Genomic DNA, 25,207 nt, shown 5'->3' on the forward strand with positions numbered 1-25,207 from the left:
TAACGCAGCAGCACGTGTCATCGCAAGCCCTCGCTCCGTCCCTGCGAGCAGCAGCTCCAGCTCCACGCCGGGGGGGGGGGGGGGGTGTGTGTAAGGTTCTCCTCGCTTTTGTGGAGGGGGGGGGGGGGGGGTGTCCTGCTTTTCCCCGTTATCCGGAGCCCGACACCGCTCCGGCTCGGAGTGTTTCCAGTGACCGCCACCCCCCTCCCACCCGGGGGACGGCCTGTGCCCCGCCAGCCGTGCGGGACCCGCTGGGGCGGGACGCGGAGGCGGGGAAGGAGCGGAGGGGGACTTGTTACCGAAAGCCGAGGGGGGGCAGCCGGGAGAGGGGCGTGCGAGGGGCAGCGCCTCAGCCTTGGGGGAGGCCCGCGGTGGGATTAAAGGACGCGGGTACCTGCGGAGGCTGGCGGGAGGCAGGCCGCCCCTCCGAGGAGAGCGAAGAGGAGGTGGGGCGTCAGAGGGCGACTGGCCGCTCTGCTCCCGCTGCTGCCGGCGTGTCCTCGCGCCCGCCACCCCGCGATGTGGCCCCTGGTGGCTCTGTGCTGCCTGGGGGGGCTGTCGCTGTCGTTGTCGCCGTCCGCGCCGCAGGGCCAGGCGGGCGGCCCTGCGGGCGCCCCCTTCCGCGTCCCCAGCCTCGCCTCTCCCGCTCTGGCGGGGCTGCCGCTGCCCGACACGACGGAGAGCAAAGTGGAGAAGCTGGGCCGCGCCTTCAAGCGCCAGGTGCGGCGGCTGCGGGCGCGCAGCGGGCGGCTGGAGCTGGTGTTCCTGGTGGACGAGTCGTCGAGCGTGGGGCCGGCCAACTTCCTCAGCGAGCTGCGCTTCGTCAAGAAGCTGCTCTCCGACTTCCCCGTGGTGCCCGCGGCCACGCGCGTCGCCATCGTCACCTTCTCCTCGCGCAGCAACGTGGTGCCCCGCGTGGACTACATCTCGCGGCGGCGGCCGCAGCAGCACAAGTGCGCCCTGCTGGGGCGCGAGATCCCTGCCATCGCCTACCGCGGCGGCGGCACCTACACCAAGGGCGCCTTCCAGCAGGCGGCGGTGAGCCGCGAGCCGCGGGCGGGCGGGCGGGCGGGCGAGGGGGGGGCGTCAGGCTAGGGGTGCTGGTGGAGCAAGGAGGTGTGTGCTGGGGTGAGGTGAGGGGCTGGTGGAGCAGGGAGGTGTGTGCTGGGTGAGGTGTGAGGGGCTGGTGGAGCAGGGAGGTGTGTGCTGGGGTGAGGTGAGGGGCTGGTGGAGCAGGGAGGTGTGTGCTGGGTGAGGTGTGAGGGGCTGGTGGAGCAAGGAGGTGTGTGCTGGGTGAGGTGTGAGGGGCTGGTGGAGCAGGGAGGTGTGTGCTGGGTGAGGTGTGAGGGGCTGGTGGAGCAGGGAGGTGTGTGCTGGGTGAGGTGTGAGGGGCTGGTGGAACAGGGAGGTGTGTGCTGGGTGAGGTGTGAGGGGCTGGTGGAGCAAGGAGGTGTGTGCTGGGTGAGGTGTGAGGGGCTGGTGGAGCAGGGAGGTGTGTGCTGGGTGAGGTGTGAGGGGCTGGTGGAGCAGGGAGGTGTGTGCTGGGTGAGGTGTGAGGGGCTGGTGGAGCAGGGAGGTGTGTGCTGGGTGAGGTGTGAGGGGCTGGTGGAACAGGGAGGTGTGTGCTGGGTGAGGTGTGAGGGGCTGGCGGAACAGTGAGGTGTGTGCTGGGGTGAGGTGAGGGGCTGGCAGAGCAGGGAGGTGTGTGCTGGGTGAGGTGTGAGGGGCTGGTGGATCAGTGAGGTGTGTGCTGGGTGAGGTGTGAGGGGCTGGTGGAACAGGGAGGTGTGTGCTGGGTGAGGTGTGAGGGGCTGGCGGAACAGTGAGGTGTGTGCTGGGGTGAGGTGAGGGGCTGGCAGAGCAGGGAGGTGTGTGCTGGGTGAGGTGTGAGGGGCTGGTGGAACAGTGAGGTGTGTGCTGGGTGAGGTGTGAGGGGCTGGTGGAGCAGGGAGGTGTGTGCTGGGTGAGGTGTGAGGGGCTGGTGGAGCAGGGAGGTGTGTGCTGGGGTGAGGTGTGAGGGGCTGGTGGAGCAGGGAGGTGTGTGCTGGGTGAGGTGTGAGGGGCTGGTGGAGCAGGGAGGTGTGTGCTGGGTGAGGTGTGAGGGGCTGGTGGATCAGGGAGGTGTGTGCTGGGTGAGGTGTGAGGGGCTGGTGGAGCAAGGAGGTGTGTGCTGGGTGAGGTGTGAGGGGCTGGTGGAGCAGGGAGGTGTGTGCTGGGTGAGGTGTGAGGGGCTGGTGGAGCAGGGAGGTGTGTGCTGGGTGAGGTGTGAGGGGCTGGTGGAGCAGGGAGGTGTGTGCTGGGGTGAGGTGTGAGGGGCTGGTGGAGCAGGGAGGTGTGTGCTGGGTGAGGTGTGAGGGGCTGGTGGAGCAGGGAGGTGTGTGCTGGGTGAGGTGTGAGGGGCTGGTGGAGCAGGGAGGTGTGTGCTGGGTGAGGTGTGAGGGGCTGGTGGAGCAGGGAGGTGTGTGCTGGGTGAGGTGTGAGGGGCTGGTGGAGCAGGGAGGTGTGTGCTGGGTGAGGTGTGAGGGGCTGGTGGAGCAGGGAGGTGTGTGCTGGGTGAGGTGTGAGGGGCTGGTGGAGCAGGGAGGTGTGTGCTGGGTGAGGTGTGAGGGGCTGGTGGAGCAGGGAGGTGTGTGCTGGGTGAGGTGTGAGGGGCTGGTGGAGCAGGGAGGTGTGTGCTGGGTGAGGTGTGAGGGGCTGGTGGAGCAAGGAGGTGTGTGCTGGGTGAGGTGAGGGGCTGGTGGTGTGGTGCAGTGCAGTGAGGTGCAGGGTGCGCAGTGACCAGCTCTGAGCGGTGAGGGGAGGCACAGCACGGTATGTGGTGCATAGGACTGGGAGGCATAGTGGCTTGATGCACAGTGAGGTGCAGGTGTGGGATGGGAGTGTGGCTCTGCATGCCATGCGAGGGTGGTCAGTGTCAAGGGGTGTATGGTGGAATGTGGAATGGTGTGTGGGATGTAGAATAGTCTGGTCAGGGCAACTAGTCACTGTCTTACTGTGCCATCTTTGTCTGCGGCTCCCATGTTTTCTGCTGCCCTTGCAAAAAAATGTGTGAAATTCACTCCTGTAAGGAGCATGGAGCCAATGTCCCGATTTCAGAAGTGATATATATGAGTCAGGTCTGGCATCTGAAATGTCTGCCTTGTTTCTTGGCAGGGGGACTTGGGTGCCTGATAGCTGTCAGCAATCAGACACATCTACACACTGATGCCAGGTGACTATTTTAATTGCTGATGACTGACAAAGGTGCCCTTAAGCTTTGTGCACTATACCAATTAATAGTAGCATGTCCAGGAATGTTGCCAGAAACTGGAACACAATTATCTGTAGTGTTAAGTTGTTATACCATCCCATGGCACAAATTTGGGCTCGACAGCTCCTGAGCATGTGTTGGCACTTGAGCATGCTGGAGGGTTTCCCAATAGATGGCTTGTGGACAGCCAGTCTACTCTGGAAGTTTTCTTACAAGGCTGAACTGGGCTGCCCCTTGCCATTTGGCCTTCAGGAGCATTCCCAAAGCAGATTTCTGTTATGTTTAATTTCGGTTAGTGACCTGTAGCTGAGCATTGGGTGTACATCTCTTGAAACATCTTATGTTCTCTCACTTGGAGTTGATGAGTGAGACTGCAAGAGGTGTGTCAGTCCTGGGCATATGAAATTGGCAAAGGTTATTCGCTTCTTCACATTTGGCAAGGAAAAGCAAGACCATTGTCTCATGTGCTCAGAGTTACCCATGGAAAACCTGCTTTAGCAAAACACATCCCTGGATTAGATGTTCCACTGTGAAGTCAGGTTTTAATATAGATCCATCCCAGGGGTGCTGTGTGAAAAAGTTAATGATAGAAGTTAAAAGTAACCATTACAGACAAAACACAAGAAATACTGTTTTCTTGATATGGAGTCTTGACTAATCATATCTTTGAAATGGAATAAAGAAAAATTCCCTTCAGAAACCTATGATTTCAGTTTTATGAACCCAGTTAGACATTGCGGCCACAACAGCATCACTGCCATTTTACACTGTGGTCTCTTTAAGAATGTGGGAAGAAGAATATTTGCATGGTAGCAGGGAGGGTTGAGATAGAATGACAAGTTTAAATTTCAGGGTGTTTGCTGGTTCTTGGTTAAAGACACTGGACTGTGGCTTAGTTCAGTATGTCTTCATGTTAGACAAGTTACAGCTTCAGGGAATACTTTTCTTTCTAGACACTAGAAAATGACTGGTTTAAGTTTAAAATACTACTATTGGAATAAAAAAGTTGTTGTTCCCTCTGGACTCTTACACTGCTGTCCTTTGTTTTCGACTGTCTTTCAGTACAACTCTATTTATTTCTTCTTGTACTTTCCTGAAAGGTCTCTTTTTTTCTCATTACACTTTAATGTGGTTTTCTTTTTCTGCTTCTAAACAGGATTCTACTTCTTTTCCAAAACCAAAAGTATCTGCAAAGCGTGACAAACTTTACAAAATAGTATCAGTTATGTGTTGTAGTAACAGAAAATGAAGGAAAGTGCATTGTTAGAATAATCCCAGCACTTCAACTGTCATGCAGCACTCTTCATTGGTAGGTCTCAAAGTGATTAATTCAACTCTGTGACAGTTCTATGGAAATTACAGCAGCAGAGAGATAAGTGAGTTCTGCAGGGTCATCAGGCCAGTCAGTGGGTGATCTGGGAACATCAGTGAACAGGAGCAAGATTTACTCAGCAGTTACTGTCTCAGAACCTGTGGCAGCAAAGCCATTAATTTAACACCATGCTAAAAGCAGAGCTACTCAGTTTGACAAGATGGTGCACATCCATGTAATGTCCATCTTTCAAAAAGCAAGGGGGTTCTCCTTGGCAGTGCAGTCTTGCGTCCTCTCCAGAGGTGCTTCTCAGAGAGGTTTATTGCAGTTTCTGTGTTTTGCCACAACGTTCCATGCTTATCTTTGCCCCGTGGACCACACTGTGACATTCCTATCCAGGAGATTAAAGACAAATTGTATAATGTGCACAGAAATATTAAGGATGTACTACGAGAGACAATGGCAACTCACAGCACCTTGATGAGGAAGGCGAACTGCTACCAGTGTTCAGGTTTGTGACCCCATTTGGGAGTTCTTGCCACACTTGAGCTAGCAAGAGCTTATGTCTTTTTTTTAAGGCACATGAATGCAGTCTAAGAAAGGGGAAAAGAACTAAGCTCACTCATTCAAAACTCTTTGGCTTCATGTTTTTCTCACATAGTGAGTTGGTGGGACAGCACAGACTACATGCAGTTCATGTTAGGCAGATTGCTTATTGCATTATGGAATGGTGCAGAGCTGTTGTGACAGCGAGGAAGAACTGAAGTAGAATTGAAGAAAGTACAAACAGGTCTGAGCAAGTGTTTCTGCTGCTGGTTGATTAATGAAAGCATCTAAAGCCTGAAGAGCTCAGTAGTGTGAAGTGCTGAATTTCTCTGCTGTAGGTACCTGGATTGGAGCTCCTGATCCTGAAAGATAATCACTGCTAACAGCACCAGCTGGGCCTTGTGGGAGGGATGTGCGTTTATTGCCCCTTCCATTGTGAAATAGAGAAGATGGATTACCATACAGTGGTGGAAGTTTAATGGTGTGTTCTTGTCTTAGCACCCAAGAGTCACAGTTACATATGCGCCACTGTTGATGTGCCGTCTTTACTGATGGACAATTTAAACATCCTATAGCTGCACTGATGTGGCTAGAAAAGATGAAAACAGAAATTATTTAAACTACCTTTTGTGGCAGCCTCTTGACAAAATAATCATAGCCTTGCTTCTAAGACAGGCTTTTTTCTGTCTTCCATTGGAAGTAAAATGGGAAGTATTTCTTTTAAGAACTAACTTGGAAGTTGTAGGTGTGCACTGCTGTTGAGCTGAAGTCAGAGGTGGTATACAGCCATCCTTAAAGAGACAAATCCATTGTTCTGAATAGCTTGGCAAAACAGTAGCTGAGTAGACTTGCTCTGTGTTTTGGTAATTATTGTTGCATTAAAAAGCTGGGCATTTTGCTTTTGTAATTCATCTTCACTGAAGTCAGTGGTGTGTGTAAGTGTGAGGTCTGTCACGGCACCTACACAATCAGGTGATGCATTTCATGAACAATCTGGGGTTTGTATCTAATATGATCTTTAGGTAGCATGAGAAATGGCCAGTCAGCATGTCAAATTCAGTGTTCTGTTGTCATCCAGTTAACAAACATGGAAAAAAAAAAGGCCGTCAAAAGAATGTAAGCACATATCAGTTTAGGATAAACAGTTCTAATGCTTATTTAATGCTTGTTTGAGTAAGTAATGGTGGCTATGTTTCTTCTTTATGTAAAAAAAACAGAAAGTACAAGATGCAGCATTGTTACCCCCTAGGATAATTGGCTTTTGATTTCAATGCATTTTCAGATTCAGAATCTCATTTTGAAATTAAAACAAAAAGTAGTTGAAGCAACGGAAATTGAAAATCCTTTTCGTAACATATGAGTGGTTTAAATTTTTTATTTGAGGAAAGTACTATCCTGTTATTGACAAGATGAGCATTTAAAGTCATGTATGTTGTCTGTTTATCCAGAATGTGTGTATGGATTTTTATTTCTATGACTTCTGCAAAATCAGCAGCTAGTAATGAGAGAGCAGCAGATTCTGGCCTGTCTCTGGCATTGTGCTCTAAATATCTGGTGATGGCTTAGGTTAGTTAGAGTTAGCGGACTAGTTGACAGCAGTGTGCCTCTCCAAGTTCTGATATGGCCTTGGAGTCTGTATTAGAGATTACAGTGAAAAAAGCTGAAGTCAACCTGGTTTACCTCTGTGGTCACCTTTGAAATTGCAGACCTGGTAGTTGATGATTACAGAGCAAATTGAGAGTGGAGTTCCTGTTAGCCATCATTAGCGTCAGCTGTAAATCGCCACTTCAATCAGTGTAGTGTTTGTGAAAAGTACTTGTCCTGCATATTGCAGTCCTGCATAGGATTTGCTCACAAGACTAATACAGTAGGGTCAGAGGCAAGATACACATCTGCACATTGTTCATTGTCTTTAGACCTAGCCTGAAATGGGGCTACTTCAAAAAGTTATTAAGTAGTTCATTTTTTATATGGCTTTTTGGCCAGGACAGGCAGAAAGTGTTCTGTGTAGCATCATACTTGGGGTAAGCAGGGATAATGTTTTCTTTGGTTAAAAACTTATTCTTTGGAAATTGATCTGTTTGTGCTCCAAAACTTCTGTCCTGCATTTTGGTCTAAGAAGAAGTGTGTGATTTGGAGGTCTGGTATTTAGCAGATTACTCATTTATTATCTTACCTTTAACTTAACCATAATTTGGTTTTCAAATGCTAAAATGCATGTCTTGCAACAAGCACTGCAGGATATTGCTACCTACCCTTCTGCCTCATCAGTTGAACAGGACAAACTGGGTTCATGAGTGTGAAGTACAAAAGAGCAACAGCCTGGCTTCAGACACAGGCTGAAGAACGTCATTTTGGGAGCCTGTATCCCAGTAGAGACCATTAGTAGGGTTGTCTCCATGTGCAGTGCCTCTGTAGGGCAGTTCTGATTTAGGTGTGCTGAAACCCTTTACTCCAATGTTCCCCCCTCTGTTGAGTATGTAGGAAGCTGCAGATGCATAGGTACACTGCCTGACACTAGACCCTGAATTAAAAACCTGCTTCCTCTCCTTTATTCTCCATGTTCTTCCTTATCCAGTATCCCTAAAAGCAATAAACATGATAGCTCCAATCAAAAAAAGGCAGAATGTACTAGTGAGTGTTCTGTTCTTCATTGCTTTTTAAAGAATTGTTTTTCATGGCTTGAAAAAGTCACTTGTCAGTACCCTTTAACACTTTGGACTGTGTGCCCTCCCAGACCACGGTTTTTATACCTTGAATATACTCTAACAATGTGTTCATACTAGCAGTAGGGATAAGTATCAGCAGTGCAAAATGTTGTATAAAAAGAATTGTTATCAAATGGAATGGTGTACAATATTTTAATGCAAAGTTTATGGCTTACTAAAATCTGGCTCATACTTACCATACTTACACTCTTGCACAACTGCTGGCCAAGGAGTTTGGTCATGCAACTTGGTGGCTCTAAGAATGGCAAATCAGCCCACAAAAGAACTTACAGTTCTTTTTTTCTGTTCTTCAATATTTATTGCTTGTTGCACTACTGTGAGTTTGATCAGCAGAATTCAAAGATGTATGTGGTTTTAGACAGCAGAAGGAAGAACTTTCCAGCACAATACATCATATTTAGCAGTATTTCCTGGCATGAACTTCAGCATTAATATTCTGTATGCATTATATTTTGTGTGTTCTCTGACATATTTTTATGCTTTGTCGTTGAGTTCCACTTTTTTACTGGAATTTGAAAGTTAGATTTTACAGGCGAGGCAGAATGTTTGTGATGCTCAGAATTTTCTGACTGTTCTAGGTGCAGAAATTGAAAGTACCATTTTCTTTACCAACAGTTGGCTCTTCAGATGACCATGACCCTGTTCAAGTCTTTGAGCTACTTAGTTCTCTCCCATGTTACCACAATCCAAAACAAAAACTCCTGTTATTACTATGATGTTCCCTCTGGTTCAGGGTCTTTCTGGTAACCTCAGGCAGGAAGATGAAGAACCTCCTTGAATCAAAGTTTTAACATTCAGAGCTGTGGCGCTCTGATGAGCCCATGCAGTGTAAATAGTGAAGCAATGAGCCCAATTGTCTGTCCTGTTTCAATCCCAAACACTTCCACACCCCCCACCCCCCCCCCAACTGGTCTGGGACAGCTCTTATCAGTGACTGCTCTAGCAGTCCTGGAGCAAAAGAAGATATTCAGAAGATAATTGAGCAGTGAGAGCTGGAAGTAGATGGGCCAGGTCATGAATTGTGTTTCTCCTTCTGGAATTAATTACTCTGCTCAGCTTTTTTCCCCGCTTTTTTAAAGTAATGAATGTTTAAAACAAACACAAAAGAAACAAATATTTGGCAGATGCAGTAATAAATAGTGGTGTGAGTGCTCTGTCTGAAAATGCATGAAGATTAATTACGTATTCAGTAAAATATTTTTGAGTCCTTTTTTTATTATTATCAGAAGACCAGAGCAGTACTAGAGAACTCAAGTAACATCTTGGTTATATTAACAATGGGAATTGATCACACACAAAGAAAACTAGAATTTTTAATTTTTGAAATCAAACTGAGATCTATTAGCAAAAATATTTTGAACACAGCACAGAGCATAGCAGCATATGAGGCTTCCAGCAACTTTTCAAAGTGCTGATACACTTGTTAAAAGGTTGTACAGCACTAAGAACTGAGGAAATGGCTATGTACATAGCACACCTTGTCTTATAATGTCCTGCTTAGAAGACCTCAGAGTAACAGAAGATTATGAATATATATATAAATATATAAATGGAAAGATACGCATATTAATTGTTTCGTGGAAACAAGGTGCATTCTGTTTGTTCCAGACTCTCCATGCTCAAAACTTCATGCCACCTAATTTCAGGCCATCAGATCCAACATTCCTGGCACTTGCGTGAAACAAGTGTGTAGGTCAAAATTCTGTGTAGTAGCTCCTGTCATTGCAAAGGCAATGGTTTTGGGTTGTGTTAGGTTTTTTCTTGATGATGGAGGAAAGAAACAGTCTTTGTGCAATGTGAAGATGATTTTCTTAGACTTGGAGTGCGCAGCTTTGGTCTCTGAGGTAAGAAGGATTTACTTATTTTTCAAACATACAAAATGCATGAAATGGCACTTTTCAACTGTGCGTCAGTACTTAAAGCATTGAAAATGTAGTACATGCAGTACAAGCAGTATCTGTGCTGATTGATTTGCAGAAAGAGGCAAAATTTAGGTTAATAATAAATAGTAAGAAGCGGAAGTCAAATACGTGCCTCCCATATCACAGAAATATAGAATCAGTGAAAGGCACCTCCGAAGACCATCTGGTCCAACCCCCCTGCTCAAAGTGAATCTGCAAGATCAGATTGCTGAGGACTGTGTGCAGTTGCAATATGAGTATCTATCTCCAGGTATGGAGATACCACAGCATCTCCAGGAATCCTAGGTTCAGTGATTGATCACCCTTGTTTCTTCTGTTTAAGTGGCATTTACAGTATTTCAGTTTGTTCCTCTTCCCTCATGCTACTAATTAGAAGAATCTGGATCTGTCTTCTTTGCTTCCCTCCTCATTAAGTATTTATGTCATGGATAAAAGGACCTCAAGCCTTCTTTTTTTCAGGTTGAACAATGCAAGATCTGTCAGCCTTTCCTCAGATGAAATGTCCCTATGTTTCCTGGCCATAAACATGCCTGACGTTTATACCTCTGTGCTTTGATTTGTAGAGTGAGGATGTTTGACTGAGCTGTGAGACTTACTCAGGTCATACCTAGTGAGCATCCACTCAGATGCTCACAGCATCTACTTAGCAATGCTTAGAAGGTAAGTTTTGTGCCTGAGAAAAACCACAAAAACGTACTAGCATTCTTGCATTTGTTATTGACAAGAGATTGGGAAGTTCATTCTCAATTATGCAAAAAACACACAGAAAGTTAGAAAAGGATAAAAGACAAGTGGAAGATAACTACATGCTGAGAGGGTGACGCTGTGAAGGAGGAGATGAAGGTTGAAGATAGAGGGGATGAGAAGGATAGGAAAGATTAAAAGATACATGCATAGATTAAGGAAATGATTTTGATTACCCACCAATTGTTGAATAAATTAATCATGAGAATAAAATTGGTAGAGCTAGTACATTATTTAACTGAAGTGAAGATCATTGTAATACCAGCCTAACATGAAATAGGTGTATTTTGATAACTTTTTTTTTTAACTTCTTGTTGTCTTCAACAACCTATTACATGTAGTACTATTTAAATATCCGGATTGATTCTATAGATACATGTTTTTCCTGAATTACAAGTGCAGTTCCTGCTATGGGAGTAGTCAAGGAAAGCTTTTATGTTAGTTAATTTCATCTATGTAGGTAACAGCTGGTTCTCTAGAGTTGTGTAACAGTGTAGAAGAGAGTGGTGAAATGTAACTATTGGAAACCAAAACCTCTAACTGTGGAATATTTCTTAGTTGCTCTCCTGAAAGAGGTCACAAAACCTGAAGAGAGGATAAGATTTACTTGAGCAGGGCAGTGAAAGTAGCAGTGTTCAGTGAGCAAAAGAAAAGGTTGTGAAATCAGAGCTTTGCTGTTTTAGAGAGAGTGCAGAGAAGGTATAGCCAGGTCTTTTATGTAACATTTGTATCATGATTAAGGGGAACAGTATTTGTCATCCCCTAACTTTGCGTTAGTCTTGTGAGATGACCAGCTTCCTTAGGATTGCTCAGGATTCAGTGATAAGATGCCTCGTCTCCACCAAAAACTATGGTTGATCCCAGTACCCATTATTTTTTTTCTTTACAGAATATCTATTTACACAAAATTTCCTGCCAGATTTGGAATTTTTTACCTGCAGGAAGGAAGAAAGCAAAGGAACTTTGCAAAAGGATTTACACTGTTATTTCTCTGTGTGACTTGCAGATCCACTTCTGAAGCTGTCCACGAGAAATTAAGAGATTAATTAGCTTCTAATTTCTTTTATCCTTTTCTAACTTTCTGTTTTTTGCATAATTGAGAATGAATTTCAAAATCTCTTTTCAATAACAAATTTCATTAATTTTTCATTAATTTCTCATTTCTCGTTGGTTTGTTGGTTTTTTTTTAGACATTAGGGTTTTTTTAATAAGTGTTCAAAAATCATGTAGATGAGGCCTTTGGTAATATGATTTAGACATTTATGGTCTTGGCAGTCCTGGGGTAATGCTTGGACTGAATCTTACATGTCTTTTCTAACCTAATTGATTCTGTGATTCTAATGAGGTATAATTTATTCATTTTAATATAAGGTTAGTAGTAATGACATTGTATTATATATAGTTATATTCTGTAATATAACAATATAACCCCCATTTTCAAGAAGGTGAAAATGAAAGACCCAGGGAACTACAGACCAGTCAGTCTCACCTGTGTCTGGCAAAATCTTGGAGCAGATTCTCCTGGAAACCATGCTAAGGCACATGAAAAACAACGAGGTGGTTGGTGACAGCCAGCATGGCTTCACTAAGGGGAAATCCTGCCTGACCAATTTGGTGACCTGTGGTGGTGCTACAGAACTGATGGTTAGGGGCAGAGCAGTTGATGTCATCTACCTAGACTTGTGCAAAGTGTTTGACACTGTCCCACATGGCATCCTTGTTTCTAAATTGGAGAGACATCAATTTGATAGGTAGAATACTCAGTGGATAAAGAACTGGCTGGATGGCTGCACGCAAAGAGTTGTGGTCAGTGGCTCAATGTCCAGCGGGAGACCAGTAACGAGTGGTGTCCCTCAGGGATTGGTGCTGGAATCTTATTCAACATCTTTGTTGGTGACATGGACGCTGGGATTGAGTGTACCCTCAGCAGCTTTGCTGATGACACCAAACTGTGGTTCGGTTGACACGCTGGAGGGAAGGAATGCCATCCAGAGGGACCTTGATACACTTGTGAGGTGGGCCAGTGCCAACCTCATGAAGTTCAACCAAGCCAAGTGCAAGGTCCTACACCTGGGTCAGGGCAATCCCAGGCACAGCTACAGGCTGGGTGGAGGAGAAATTCAGAGCAGCACCACAGAGAAGGACTTAGCGATGTTGGTTGATGAGAAACTTAACATGAGCCAGCAGTGTGCGCTCGCAGGCCAGAAAGCCAACTGTATCCTGGGCTGCATCAAAAGGAGAGTGACCAGCAGGTCGAAAGAGGTGATCCTGACCCTCTATTCATTCTGTGGCATGTAGGTTTTATGTAATTCCTAGGGTGAAAACAAATTTAGTCTTAAGTGGTCTACTATTATAGCAGAGCTGAATGGCTCTTTAATGAAGGGCTTTCTGTTTCACTTCTGAGGTGCAGTGAGCTATAACAAATAACATTCCCTTTGTAGCCTTTAGGTAGTGTATTCCCTACAGGGTATACAAGGAGCAGTGTAATTTTTGTGATGAATGCTTGGATAATGTTATTTTGAAAGCTAGGTTCCAATTTAAACCTTTCAAGGCTCGTTTCTCCTGGCAAGAATCCTGGCTCTGTCTCATGTTATCTAAGGCTTAGTTTGTAAAGTGAGACAGATTAACACATCACGGTTTATTTCCCTTTAGACAAATGTATTAATTGCCAGTTCCAAATAGCAGAAATCTTCCTTAATAGCGAAACACTGGGTAAGGACAGAGGTCAGGCACAAGATCAAATGTTTACAGATTAGATACAGAGCATGTAATTGAGGCAGTAACAGAAAACTTTGACGACATCATTGCTGTGGCTGACAAATGGTTGAAGAATTCTTTGGTCTTGGATGGTACTCATCCCCTGAATACAAATGCTGTATTAAAACCACAGAAGATAGATGTTTAGCTGGTTTTGTAACTGTACTGATAGGATTTTGTTTTGCCTTACCATAGTGAAATTCTAGAGGAGGATTTTGTAGGACAACTTTTTTGTTGCACAAGACTTCATTTTTTTTTAATTCTAAGGATTATTATTGGCACAGAGAAAATGGCAAGCCTGCTAGGTATTTGTACACACTAAACAGAGACGGAATACAATACAGATGGCAATAAGTTTTTGCTATTGTGAAAAGAATGTTTTATTTAAGATCTGGAAGGATTACTGAAACTGACCTATCAGTCCTGTGAAAGAAGTGTAGACAAGAAAATGAGCACTAAACCAGTCAAAGACAAGGTGTTTCTAGTGGCCCATGCATGTCTTTGCAATCATCAATAGCGTTAATTTTTTGTTTTGTTTGTACTTATCCTTTATTATTACTTTACAGTAGGGACCAAATGAGCTGTTTTCTCAATTAAACAAGTCATTTAGCACCTTGAATTATGGCTGGTGCTCAGTTTCATTTGGTGGTAAAATTGGAAGCAGATGTGGATATTTATACCAAAGAAACAGATCCTCAGGATCCCTCTGAGTACTGTTTAGTAGGCTTTTAAGCTTTGTTTGTTGAAGAACCTGACAATTTATGAAAGGGCTACAGAACCCTGTCATGAAAAAGCCTTATCTTTGTGCAGATGCAGTCTGTGAAGTTGATGGGTACTGGTTAAATATATGAAACCATCTCTGTGTTTATAAATTTAGGGGTTGAGTGAAAAGACATTTTAAATATGTGAAATTTCTGCTGGGAAACCAACAGCATTCAAAATGACTTTCTGGAGAAGGAAGGAGAGCTGTGTCTTGGAATACAGGAATGTGAGTCAGGGTTAAAGGAAACAAAAATGATGTGAAATGCTACACAAATACTGGAGAGTAGAGGCAGAGCAGTGCAGGCTGTTACTTGGGTTGTTGGCAGCTCTGGATGGTCTCCTGTCCCTTATGTCACTGTGCTTTCACAGAAGGAAACAAAACATTGAGTGGAACACCAGGCATATACAGGTGATTTAAAAGTAGACTTGTGTCTTACTTTTCCCCCTCTAAAATGTTGAATGAATTCTTTCTTTCCTTATTCTTTTCCTTTGCTGTTATACAGCAGAGATGAGGGCCAAGCTGTTCAGTGGCTTTGCTTTGATTCCTAGGGGCAATACGTAGCAATCCTGTCTGTTCATCTGTCTTTTCTCTGCTTGGTCCACTGGTGCCCAAATATTTGAGTCCTCAGGTAGCCGGAAGACAGCTTCATGCACTCTCACCTCAATTTGTGCCTGTGTGTGACAGAAGTGCTGCCCCAGAGAGGCTGTCCTTTGAGATGCAGAGGACAGAAAAGTTCTTGGCTGCTTGATTTATCTCAAGGTCATGTAGCTAAGGGTGTTTGCCACTCAAAAATGGTCTTTTTATGGTGCTTCCCACTTATTCTGATGACCTGCATTTTTTAAGAGGACTTGGTAAGCTACTGTTCCTGAGGTCTACTTCCAGGGAACCTTTCTCAGTTGCACAGAAAGACATGGAGTTTCTGTACTCAGCACAGCAGTTTCAGAGGGCAGTGGTGGCAGTCTATTTCTGTAAAACAGAGATCCCTGATAAATTACTAATTAGAATTAAATAGTCCTTTCTAAGATCGGTGTTGTCCTGGCTAGACTACTGGGGCTCAAGCTAGTTTGTTCATTGGCCATACAGGCGCATCCCTGCATTTAGGGGAAATATAGAAGTTTGATTGCTGACTAAGTATCATTTGCTGAAAAACTAGGAAAACGTGTAATGCTGTCCACTACCTTCATCAGCAGTTCGTGCAGCTTTGTGCAGTACACAGAGGGAAACAGTGCTGAAAGGATATTCCTGAAATTGCAAAGCCACAGCCTGCCAAAATTAAGCGTTGTTCTGCCTTCTGTATGTGTTACAACATAATTATGAGTTGAAATCTTCTGCTAGAGCAAGCTGAACATAGGTGGGGTCTTAAGAGAGTTGCACTGGTAATCTCCATTATGTCTCTCAGTCCTGTGCAACTTGTGATTTCTTCCTCAGTTACACAAGTTCCACAACTTGCACATATTAGGGACCTATTTTTCCACCTTTGTTATAAATGTGATTTGCAGTTTGGAAGTTCCTTCTGCAAAGCTCAGAGATGCTGCAGTTGCCAAAACCAAGTAAGTATGGATGGAACATATGTTTTTACTCATCTTGCTTTTTGAAATAAAAGGCATTTTCACTGAAACAGCTTAAGACAAATACCCTGAATGGAGCATTTCAGCCTGAATACTTAAGAAGTTACACAGACATGTAAGTTGCTTACATTCTGTTTTAAAAGAGCACAGTAATGCTAAATACATTAATTATATCTGCTAATTATAAATAGTACTACATGCTCTGCCTGTGGTGGTACTTGTCTTAGAGCATACCTTTCAGGATGCATTTACAAGTGAAGCATTTGTATTTTTTTTCCTGCTATTTGTCTTCATGTTATCTTTTGCCTTTTCTTCATCTTCCTGATTCTTTTCACTTGAGTTTTCCACTTATTGTGGCTTTTCACTTTATTCTGGATTTCCACTTAAGCAACATGAGGAAAAATAGGTTTGCTTTGTAAAGGGTATTTGTGTCTGCAAGGGAATTTGGTTTCACTCCCTTTGAGTTTTGCATACAAGTAGTAATAAAATAAAGCCCAACAGCAAAACATTACTTGGCAGTCTTTCAGACCATGGTGCCAATTGTCGGTTCTTGGATTTATGGTGTGTATGCTTATTTTTGTTTAGTATCTACCTGAAATCAGTGAATGCCAAATCAAAATCAGATTGTCCTGAAATATGGTCTGGCTCGCAGAGAAAGGCTGTAAAATCTCTGCTGGATCTTTGCGCTCTTGTAAGCTTTTGATTGAGCTGAAAGTCAGACAGTTTTACTCATTGAGTCTTACTTAAAGATTTTGTAATAAAACTACTCAACTCAGTTTGTCTCCGTTTTTGGAATTCATGTTTGTTAAGGGTGGCTTAAATACATTTACTACTCATCAGACAATACCATGATTTTTGGAGTATTGTTCGAACATCTGTCAAATGTGGTCTTTTGTATTGATTTGTGGCATGGTAGAATCTATTATTTAAATAAACACAGTAGTAATTTTCATGCTACCAAGATAAAAGTCAGCATGCAAATTACTTGGAAATTACAGGAAAGAGAAAGTACCCCTTCACAATTCCCTGCTTTACAGCAAGGACGAGATTGGTGGTGGTCCCATACTTACACTCTTACAGGCTGTGACTAATTATGAGAGTGGTCACTCCATAGGGTGGTTTCTAGTTCACAGCATCTTAACAGCGCATTTTTGCCGGTGCTTTGCTTATGTCCAAAACCAAACATGTTCAGAGAGTAATTAGCACAGGAGCACTGTCAAATTGGAAGGATGAAGTGGGTGGGAATCTGTGGGCATGTCCTCACTTGGGCACTACTGCATCACAGATGTTTTGTGTGAAGTATTGGAACGGATGATCCTTATGAAATCTGTAGATGGCAGCAGGGTGAAGGGAACCACAGGCAGTTTTTGAGGCCATGCCGAACAAGCTAAAAGGATCTTGGCAAACTGTTGGAAGGGAGAAGAGCACAATTCCGTGGGGATAAATGGGGAATACTATGCTGGGGTTAAAATAACCAACAATCTCAATGATTGTTGGCAGAAGTTTAGCAATAAATTGGAAGTGGGCCTTATAATCTAGTGGATCAAAACGTAAGATAACATTAAAATATGTTAGATCATGTTTGTTATCTCAGACGTGCAAGAAAACAAAGATGTATCACCAACAGAACAGCAGTTGCCATGGTGGGAGATACAGATAGAAAGACTTTGATCTCTTAGGAGCAAGCAGTTTGCACACAATAAAGACAACAGAGTGTTCTTTTAGTCACTTGTTTCTCTTTCTTCAGCTGATTACCTGGTTAAACTTCATGACTATTGTCTCTGACTTGACATTCAATCCTTGAATGCATGATGCCATAGGAGGTGCTAATGATTGTTGTTAAGCTTTGGGGTTTGTTTTTTATGCATAAAATTACCATTTTGAGGACTGCTTATTTTTCCAGGTTCCAGCTGCAGTTTCCAGTTTCCAGATGTGGTTGTGCTGGTAGTAAAGATTCAATAGCTGACTGTAGGAGGCAGGCTGAGGGTGCATTTAGGGAAGCAAGTCATCTTGTGCATGGTCACTCTTCTGAAACTTGTTTAATAGGAGATATACTCAAATTTTTTGCTTTTTTATTTAGAGTTTAATAGCCTGGCAATGAGTAGGAACTTGTTTATAACTAATCTCGTAACTAACCATCAGTTTCTAAAGCCTGTTCATAGAGAGCGGCTTAGGAAACCTTATCAGGCATTTTTGCATGGCACCTCAGGTACCTGAGATGCTTTTTTTGAGAACTGCTGTTCCTGACAGAATCTCTTCCGTGTCACTACCTTTTCCTTCATATCCATGCACATGTATGTACATGTTCTATGACGTGTTCTCTCTCTATTCATACACTACTAGATTTCTTGTGGGGTTACTGGGTAAATAACTCTTTTCCATGTGCCTTACATGGGAAGAGAATGACACAGCCACTGTTCTCTTTTTTCTAGAAAGTCAATAGATTTTTAACTTTTAGAAAGGAAATGGTAGAGGGATCATGGGAAGGAGCCTGTGGAACTACAAAATTCGCAGGCCTGTGGCCAGATGATCACAGTGGAAATTTTAACCACTCATAAATTCCTCACATAAAAAGTTGTTATTGTGTGTGAGAGCTGTTTCCAGCATTTGTGTCTATGGTTTTGACTAATTCTTCATGCAAAATTTTCTAATAGATCTATCAGTCTCTAAAATTTTCCAATACATCTGTGACTTCTTTTTCCTAGCAAAACAATCCCTAATAAAATTATTTTTGTTCTTAGTTACCATTTACAGACTATAGAGGATTTGTCCACAGATTACACACTGAAAGCCATGATAATGAGAGAGGGTGCGCCACCATTTGCAGCATATTTTCATGGTGGGATTTGGTGAGGTGTTCACCTGCCTGAATGGTCAAGCAAGTTTGGAACCAAATGGCATACATATACTGAATGTAAAAGCAGCATGGACCAAACTGGCAGCTGATAAGGATCCACATCACTCCCATGGCATTAAGACAGTTGGCAGCATCTGAACTTCGGTCCCACGAGTCTTGCAGTAGATTTTCAATGTCTGTAATAACTATTCAAACTGCAGTCTGAAGGAAGTTCCTAAAGCACTGGTTGAGGTCATTGCTGTCTGACACGAGTGACTTTATCAGTCAGTGTGAAAAGGGTCTCATTTCAGATCATATAATGATCTCTGTGATTGTACAGACTGAGCCACACTTCAGTTGGTCACAGGGGCTGGCCATATCTGATTATAAGCTCTACTTGCAAGTGTTGATCTTTGTTACACTAAGTAGTCATGCAAGGACTGAATGTAGCCATATAATTCAAATAAAAAGAGACAGTTCATGGAGGAAGTAGTGTGCAGGTCAGCCAGCACTAACCCTTTGCTGAGGTGTGCAATTTCATTTTCTTTTCCAGCAAATACTGCGGCATGCCCGTGGAAATGCCACAAAGGTGATATTTCTCATTACTGATGGATATTCCAATGGGGGAGACCCAAGACCAATTGCAGCATCGTTGCGTGAATTTGGGGTGGAGATCTTCACCTTTGGGATATGGCAGGGGAATATCCGAGAGCTGAATGACATGGCATCCCATCCGAAAGAAGATCACTGTTACCTTCTTCACAGTTTTACTGAGTTTGAAGCTCTGGCACGCAGGGCTCTTCATGAAGGTATTAATGTACTAATCTCAGGAGTCTACAGAGAGCAGAGAGGTCTGAATAGAAAGATCTCCAGTGCCGTCTTGTAATTGCATTTCATATAGTGTTGATTTTTTATTTCCCCCCCCCCCCTTACTTTATAGCATAGGTAAAGGTTCATTGCTCAGGTAAAAGGATAAACTGTATGTTTGACTAACTCATCATCAACAAAATGTGAGCCAAATTCTCCTCACTGGTATATACATACTTCCATTCAGATCTTCATTTTGCCCACAAAGAGCAGACTATGATCTTGGCCCAGTGTAACTTTCACTTGAATAGGTTAACCTCGTAGTCAGATACATTGTCGTCAAAAAGAGGCACCTAATACGTCCATTAGGAGTAGCCTTACTAGCTCCTGGTATTTTACAGAGCAACAGAAGCTAGCCTATTCAGAACTAATTTAGACCTCTCTGTATAAGGGTAAATACAGTTTATGACCTTATACATTCAATAAAACTGGAAAGAGCGAGAGGTGGAAAAGTTTTGACTATGGTTTTATCCTTTTTTAGACTACTGTATTCTAAAAAAAAGTTCTTCCTGAAAACTAGAATAAGTTTAAATTAGCAAGTGAAACACATGACTAGACCTTCGTTTGAAAGCCAGTGCTGCTTGTTTGAGACTTAGAACATGTATCAGAATAGCCATTAGCATTTATTTGCCATATGTAATCTTTAAAAGTATGCGACTTTTACATAAATAGGTTGCTTTACTGCCATTCTGTTTGTTCCAGGTAAAGTTTAATGTGAATGTGCCAAAGGAAAGTGTTTTGGTTTTTAATAATGGCCTACTGGTTATACATGGCATGACCAAATGCTTTCCTGGTACCAAAGGTGGCATTGACCAAAGCTGGGAGAAGCTGTCTCAGCAGCTTCTTTTGGGAGTAAGACTGCATTCTGGCAGTGTTAGTCTAGAACAAAGCTGGGTGAGAAAGTTTGAGGATCTTTGCACCATGGATTTCAGTGAGCATTTTACAGGAATAGAAACACCAATTTTTTTTTCTTTACATTTTGAATATAGTAAGGCTCTGCTTCATGTTGCCATTGCTAGTGCTAGAGCTGGAATCTAAGGTGATTAAGAAATGTTTCACTAACAACATAATGTGAGGCTGTGGGAGGACTTTTGATTGGATTTTTTTTTAATAAATTGATTATAAATAATTGATAAACAAATTGTTTCAGACCTGCCTTCTGGCAGCTATATCCAAGAAGATATCTCGCACTGTTCATATCTCTGTGAGGCAAATGAAAACTGCTGCGACATCATGGCAAGCTGTAAATGCGGCACTCACACTGGCCAGTTTGAGTGCATCTGTGAAAAAGGATACTATGGGAAAGGACTACAACATGAATGCACAGGTGAGTCTCATGTCTTAGTGCTTGGGTTTCTCTCTGTGGCTTGATTTCATGGCTAATCTAGTTGGGAGTGAAAAGCTGTTTTGGGTTATGGCTATGAACCTGGATAAGAATGCATTTGAGGCTGTTGAAAAACTCTTATCTGACTGAAGACATAGGATAGCTCTAGCAGTCAAACTTGTCTTGTACCTTGTCTCCAGCAGTAGCCAAAAGAAATGCACAGGAAAGAGGCAAATGTTCTGACACAGTAAAACTGTGAGAGCCTAAAACACAGCTCACCAACAGTTTTGTCAGTAGAGTTTACTGATTCTGAGGTAATGTGTTTTTGCACTCAAATGCTCTTAGTAAATTTTTCCTTTGTGAATTTTGCTGACCACTTTTTGAACTTTCATAAACTTTCCTGTTTGGACAGGGGCTAAATGTGTGGACCTTTGCAGGATAAATCCTTGGAGAAGCTTCCAGTAAACTAAATGTTCTTTAATTCTCTCATGTTGACTTTCAGTTACTATGGAGGAAAAAGACTTGTGGGTCACTAAATAGAAACTTGTTATCACATCTTGCTGAGATTGTTGTTGTTACTGCTTTTTGGATGTGTCCTGTTATGAGTATGAATTCAAAGTCTACAGTTGAAATAGCAACAATATACAACTCTTTATGGTCAGAGAAGGTATGCAGGTTTTATCCAACCCTGTTGATTTCTCTAGAACAGAAGTTTCAAATTGTTAGGGTGTATCTGAACTCTTAAATTTGTTATGTGAGCTGGACAAAAGGAGTGCTTAAAATCAAGTATTTCTCAATGAGAAGGAAAATACAGTATTTATATTCATCCTTTTGTATTTGTGCATTCTCAGTTATATTCTACAGGTAACAGATCTCTTGAGTTTTTTCCTCATAAGACCTGAACTAACTGCAGTGGATATATAGACCATGGTTGTATAGCTGTTTGTGAGGGCCATACTGCTTTTTTAAATGTCATTTTCATTACATGTAGAGAGTCTCTTGATGTAAATTGTAAGACTTGGTAGTTCTGTTCAGAGAACAGACACAGGCAAGTTTGTGACTAGAAGTTGAAGAACTTCAGGAGAAGGTTTAATGGAGACTGTGATGGCTGTGTGCCTGTACAGGGAGGATTATAAGGATACACTGAGGGATCCAGACATGATAAGCACATGATGAGGGAAAAGTCACGTCTGTCACCACAGCAGGATCAGAGATACCCCAGTGTTTGTGTTGGGAAGTTGACCAGTACTATTATACTTCCTGACAATTATCACCTTTAATTCCCCATGTACCTCTGGAGCATCTTTTCTTTGTCTTGTATTAAGGTAAGTAGGTAAGCAGGAATTCAGTGGCGTTTCAGTGCAACGTGAGTAGAGGAATGTAATTAATGTCAGCACCAGCACACTGGATCAAAATTCTGGTTTATGTGAGCGGGTGCAGCTTCCTTATGTGCTAAATTAAGTGAATGAAGATCCGCTTCTATTTTGCTTATTTTCAGTTGTAATTCTAATTTGGTTCAGACAAAATAATATTTTCATAGTAATTTTTTTCTTTTGTAATTGAAGTAAATTTCCTTCTCTTCAAGTGCACTAGTAACCTATTACCCCTTCAAGTGCACTAGTAACCTATTCCACCTCCAATGCACTAGTAAGCTATTGAACAAATTAAACACAGCATTTCTGCTGGTGTCTGTAGCTTGTATCATTTAATGTTGTTTTAAGCTGTTCCTAAAGATAGCAATCGTTTTAGAGTTACCGTTTCTACATGAAAAGATCTTTTGATGGGGTGAGCATAGCTTTCATGTCTCACTAAGAAGGATAAAGTACCATTTTTTAAATTGTACTTTGCAAATGCAGAGGAAGGTTTCATTCTGACATCATCAGCAGGTGCTTCTAATAAAAGGGGTTGGTATTAAATACACTGCAAATAAGCTGATAATTGCAGCCATCTGGTACATATGTGAAGATAACTGAAGATGCATATACATATATTTCAGGAAGAAGTTGATGTGAGTAACTCAAGCTTGTTCTTTGAAATATGTCTGCTGCTCAGCTATTGTATTTTTCTTTAAGACAGACAGAAACAAAAGGCAACGTGTTCTTTAAAGGAAAACCAGCATGTTTTGGAATCTTTTATTCTGAAAAAGATTCCAACCTTTTTTTTAACGTTTCCCAGCTGAGCACAGCTGTGTATTTGTAAAGCATAAGGAATCTTAGGAACACATCTTAACTTTTCTTCAATGTATAATGTGGAGAAGGACTTTTGGCAAGTTTACAGCAACAGGACTTACATTTTAATTGGACTCCTTTTAGCTTTTGATTGGTTAAACTTGCAGATACTCTACTAGCCTATGTTTACTTAATACAGTAAGGCTTTTTTAAAGCATTCTCTATAAGATGGGAGACTATTCTTCTGCAGCACATCTGTTCTTGTTACTAATTTGGTTATTTTCTGATGTTATTTTTGGTATGCTCATGTTCCTACACATTATACCACTTTACTGTTGTTTATGGTTTTAAATGTGAGGTATCAGAATAACTATGCAAAAATTGTAACAGTTCTTTACTTTCCTAATTACCTGAGACACCCTAGAAAGCTTCTGTAGAACAAAATAGGAGCCACAGGCTTTGTGCCAAAAAGCAGAAATTGGCTTCAATGTCCACCTTCTGTTCTTTGTAATGTTGATGATGTGCCACAGAAGGAAGAACAGACTGACTGTTCTCGTACTTTAAAAAGCAAACCAAACAAAAGCTTCTTGGCCCATACTAGGAGCCTCATGCAGCCAGAGACATCTGCGACAATTGCGAGAAAGGAAGGGAGGAAGAGGAATACAGAGGTAGAACAAGTATTAAGAGTATTAAGACTACATAAACACCTCCTTTTCAATAGCACTTCACTTTTTCTTCTCCTTCCTTTCCTTGATTGCAAATGTTACGTTTCAAACTAGAGACGACCAGACAAAAATACAGAATTCAGCAAAAATAAACATAGAGTGGTTTGGGTTGGAAGGAACCTTAAGAATCATCCAGTTCCAACCCCCCTGGCATAGGCTCTTGGGTTGGATGATGATTCATGATGATGCAACCGAAGGATGATACCCACCATGTTCATCTCATCAGGTACCTCCCAAGGAACACCACCGTTACTGAGGTCAGGAAACTTGTCTTACAGCCACTAGTTTCTTTTATCTAACATGTGGACCCCATTTTTGCAGCACAAGGTATCCATGATATGCAGCTGGCAGGGCAGAACTAGTAAATGAAATACTTCTAGTATATGCTAACTCTTTCTTCTTTTGTTTATTTTTGGTCCACTACTTGGGTATAATTATTGAAGTGTAGAATGTCACCACATGTATGAGCATTCACTTGGTTACCTATGCTTTGATTTAGGAGTATACAGCATATCAGTTATCATCTGCACAGCCACTAGAGCAACAGTTTTGCCTGCAGAACAGCACATGGATTACATCTATAATGAGCTTTTAAATGAAAACTCAAATCATGTGAAAATTTTACTTTTTTTAACAAATTGTAATTCAGAACATATTTACTGAAAAGATTTCAAACTTCGAGGTAATGTTGGGTCCAGCAAGGCAGGGAAGATTCACATTTTGTGGTTTCTTGCATTTTGGACCCAGTTTTCAGCTGAGCATTTTTTTCCATGAGGTTTTCAATATTGTTTGTATGAGAATGAGAAACAAAACCTGATGTTCATGAGTTTAATAGCTTTCTAGTTAGACAGGAAGAATCTTAATTCCAGCTGTGATTCCTATGGCTTAGTCGAAGAAAGCTAAACATCTCTTCTGCCATCCTGTGTCTTTCCTCCCTTCCTTTTTATATGAGCTTCTATCATGCTGGAAGCTGAGTCACCCTTTCTTAATATTCCTTTTCAGAGGTGTTTCTTTAGCTACCCTTTACGAGTTACTGGCTTAATGAAGCTCCGGCACCCATTCTACATTTGTCATACTGTACGCAGAAATTTTAACTAAATTTACAAGATCCCTCTAAGCCCCAAGACATCCAGAGTTTACAACACATATCATAACATAGGCTGTACTCTTCAGCAAGTGCTTGTAATGGTTCTGGCAGTGCCATTTCATGTTTTCATCTATTAAATCCACCTCTTAAAACTGGACAGGAGTTTGTTTTGGTTCCTCTTCTGTCTTCTGTTTTTAAGTTCTAAATCAGAAAAATACTCTTTAATTCTACCATAGCTATCACTGAAAGAAGTCTTCTGAGGCCTACAGAAAACTGGCAATTGAAGAATCTCCTTGAGGAAAATGCAAAATGGTTACTAGTGTCTTACCTTGTGCCACATAAAGCTGCAGGTCTTGGTTACCAGAAAGAAGAAAGCAAATAAAACTTCTAAACAAGGATGCGTTGGAAGAACTTGGATTATAATTGAGCAAGGAAGTTAGGATGTACATGCTTAATTAATGCTTACAAAACCTGAGCAATTTGGAGAGACTTGCAGTTGGACTTAACTATTGTTAAGACAAAGAGCTTGACTGGAGAGTCCTGTTAGTGATTTTCCCCTTTTGCCTAACACCTTTCTAATCATAGGCCCCATTCTGTGACCCCTTTGGG

General features: G+C 42.6%; 1 protein-coding gene across 4 annotated transcripts in view; it reads left to right on the top strand.

Annotated features, from left to right (window-relative positions):
• Positions 1-310: 310 nt before the first annotated feature.
• SVEP1 (sushi, von Willebrand factor type A, EGF and pentraxin domain containing 1) overlaps positions 311-25,207 on the top strand; it is a 131,074-nt gene continuing 106,177 nt past the window's right edge. For all 4 annotated transcript variants that reach the window (XM_057423134.1, XM_057423136.1, XM_057423135.1 and 1 more), the window contains exons 1-3: positions 311-1,038; positions 18,981-19,236; positions 20,445-20,621. In XM_057423134.1, the coding sequence (XP_057279117.1) occupies positions 520-1,038; positions 18,981-19,236; positions 20,445-20,621 (952 nt within the window). In that variant the 5' untranslated portion in view covers positions 311-519. The remainder of the gene's footprint in view (positions 1,039-18,980; positions 19,237-20,444; positions 20,622-25,207) is intronic.

The sequence above is a fragment of the Pezoporus wallicus genome, unplaced genomic scaffold, assembly GCF_028554395.1.
Source record: "Pezoporus wallicus isolate ANWC-B61680 ecotype Strahan unplaced genomic scaffold, APGP_CSIRO_Pwel_v1 contig_7243, whole genome shotgun sequence".
NCBI classification, from domain to species: domain Eukaryota; kingdom Metazoa; phylum Chordata; class Aves; order Psittaciformes; family Psittacidae; genus Pezoporus; species Pezoporus wallicus.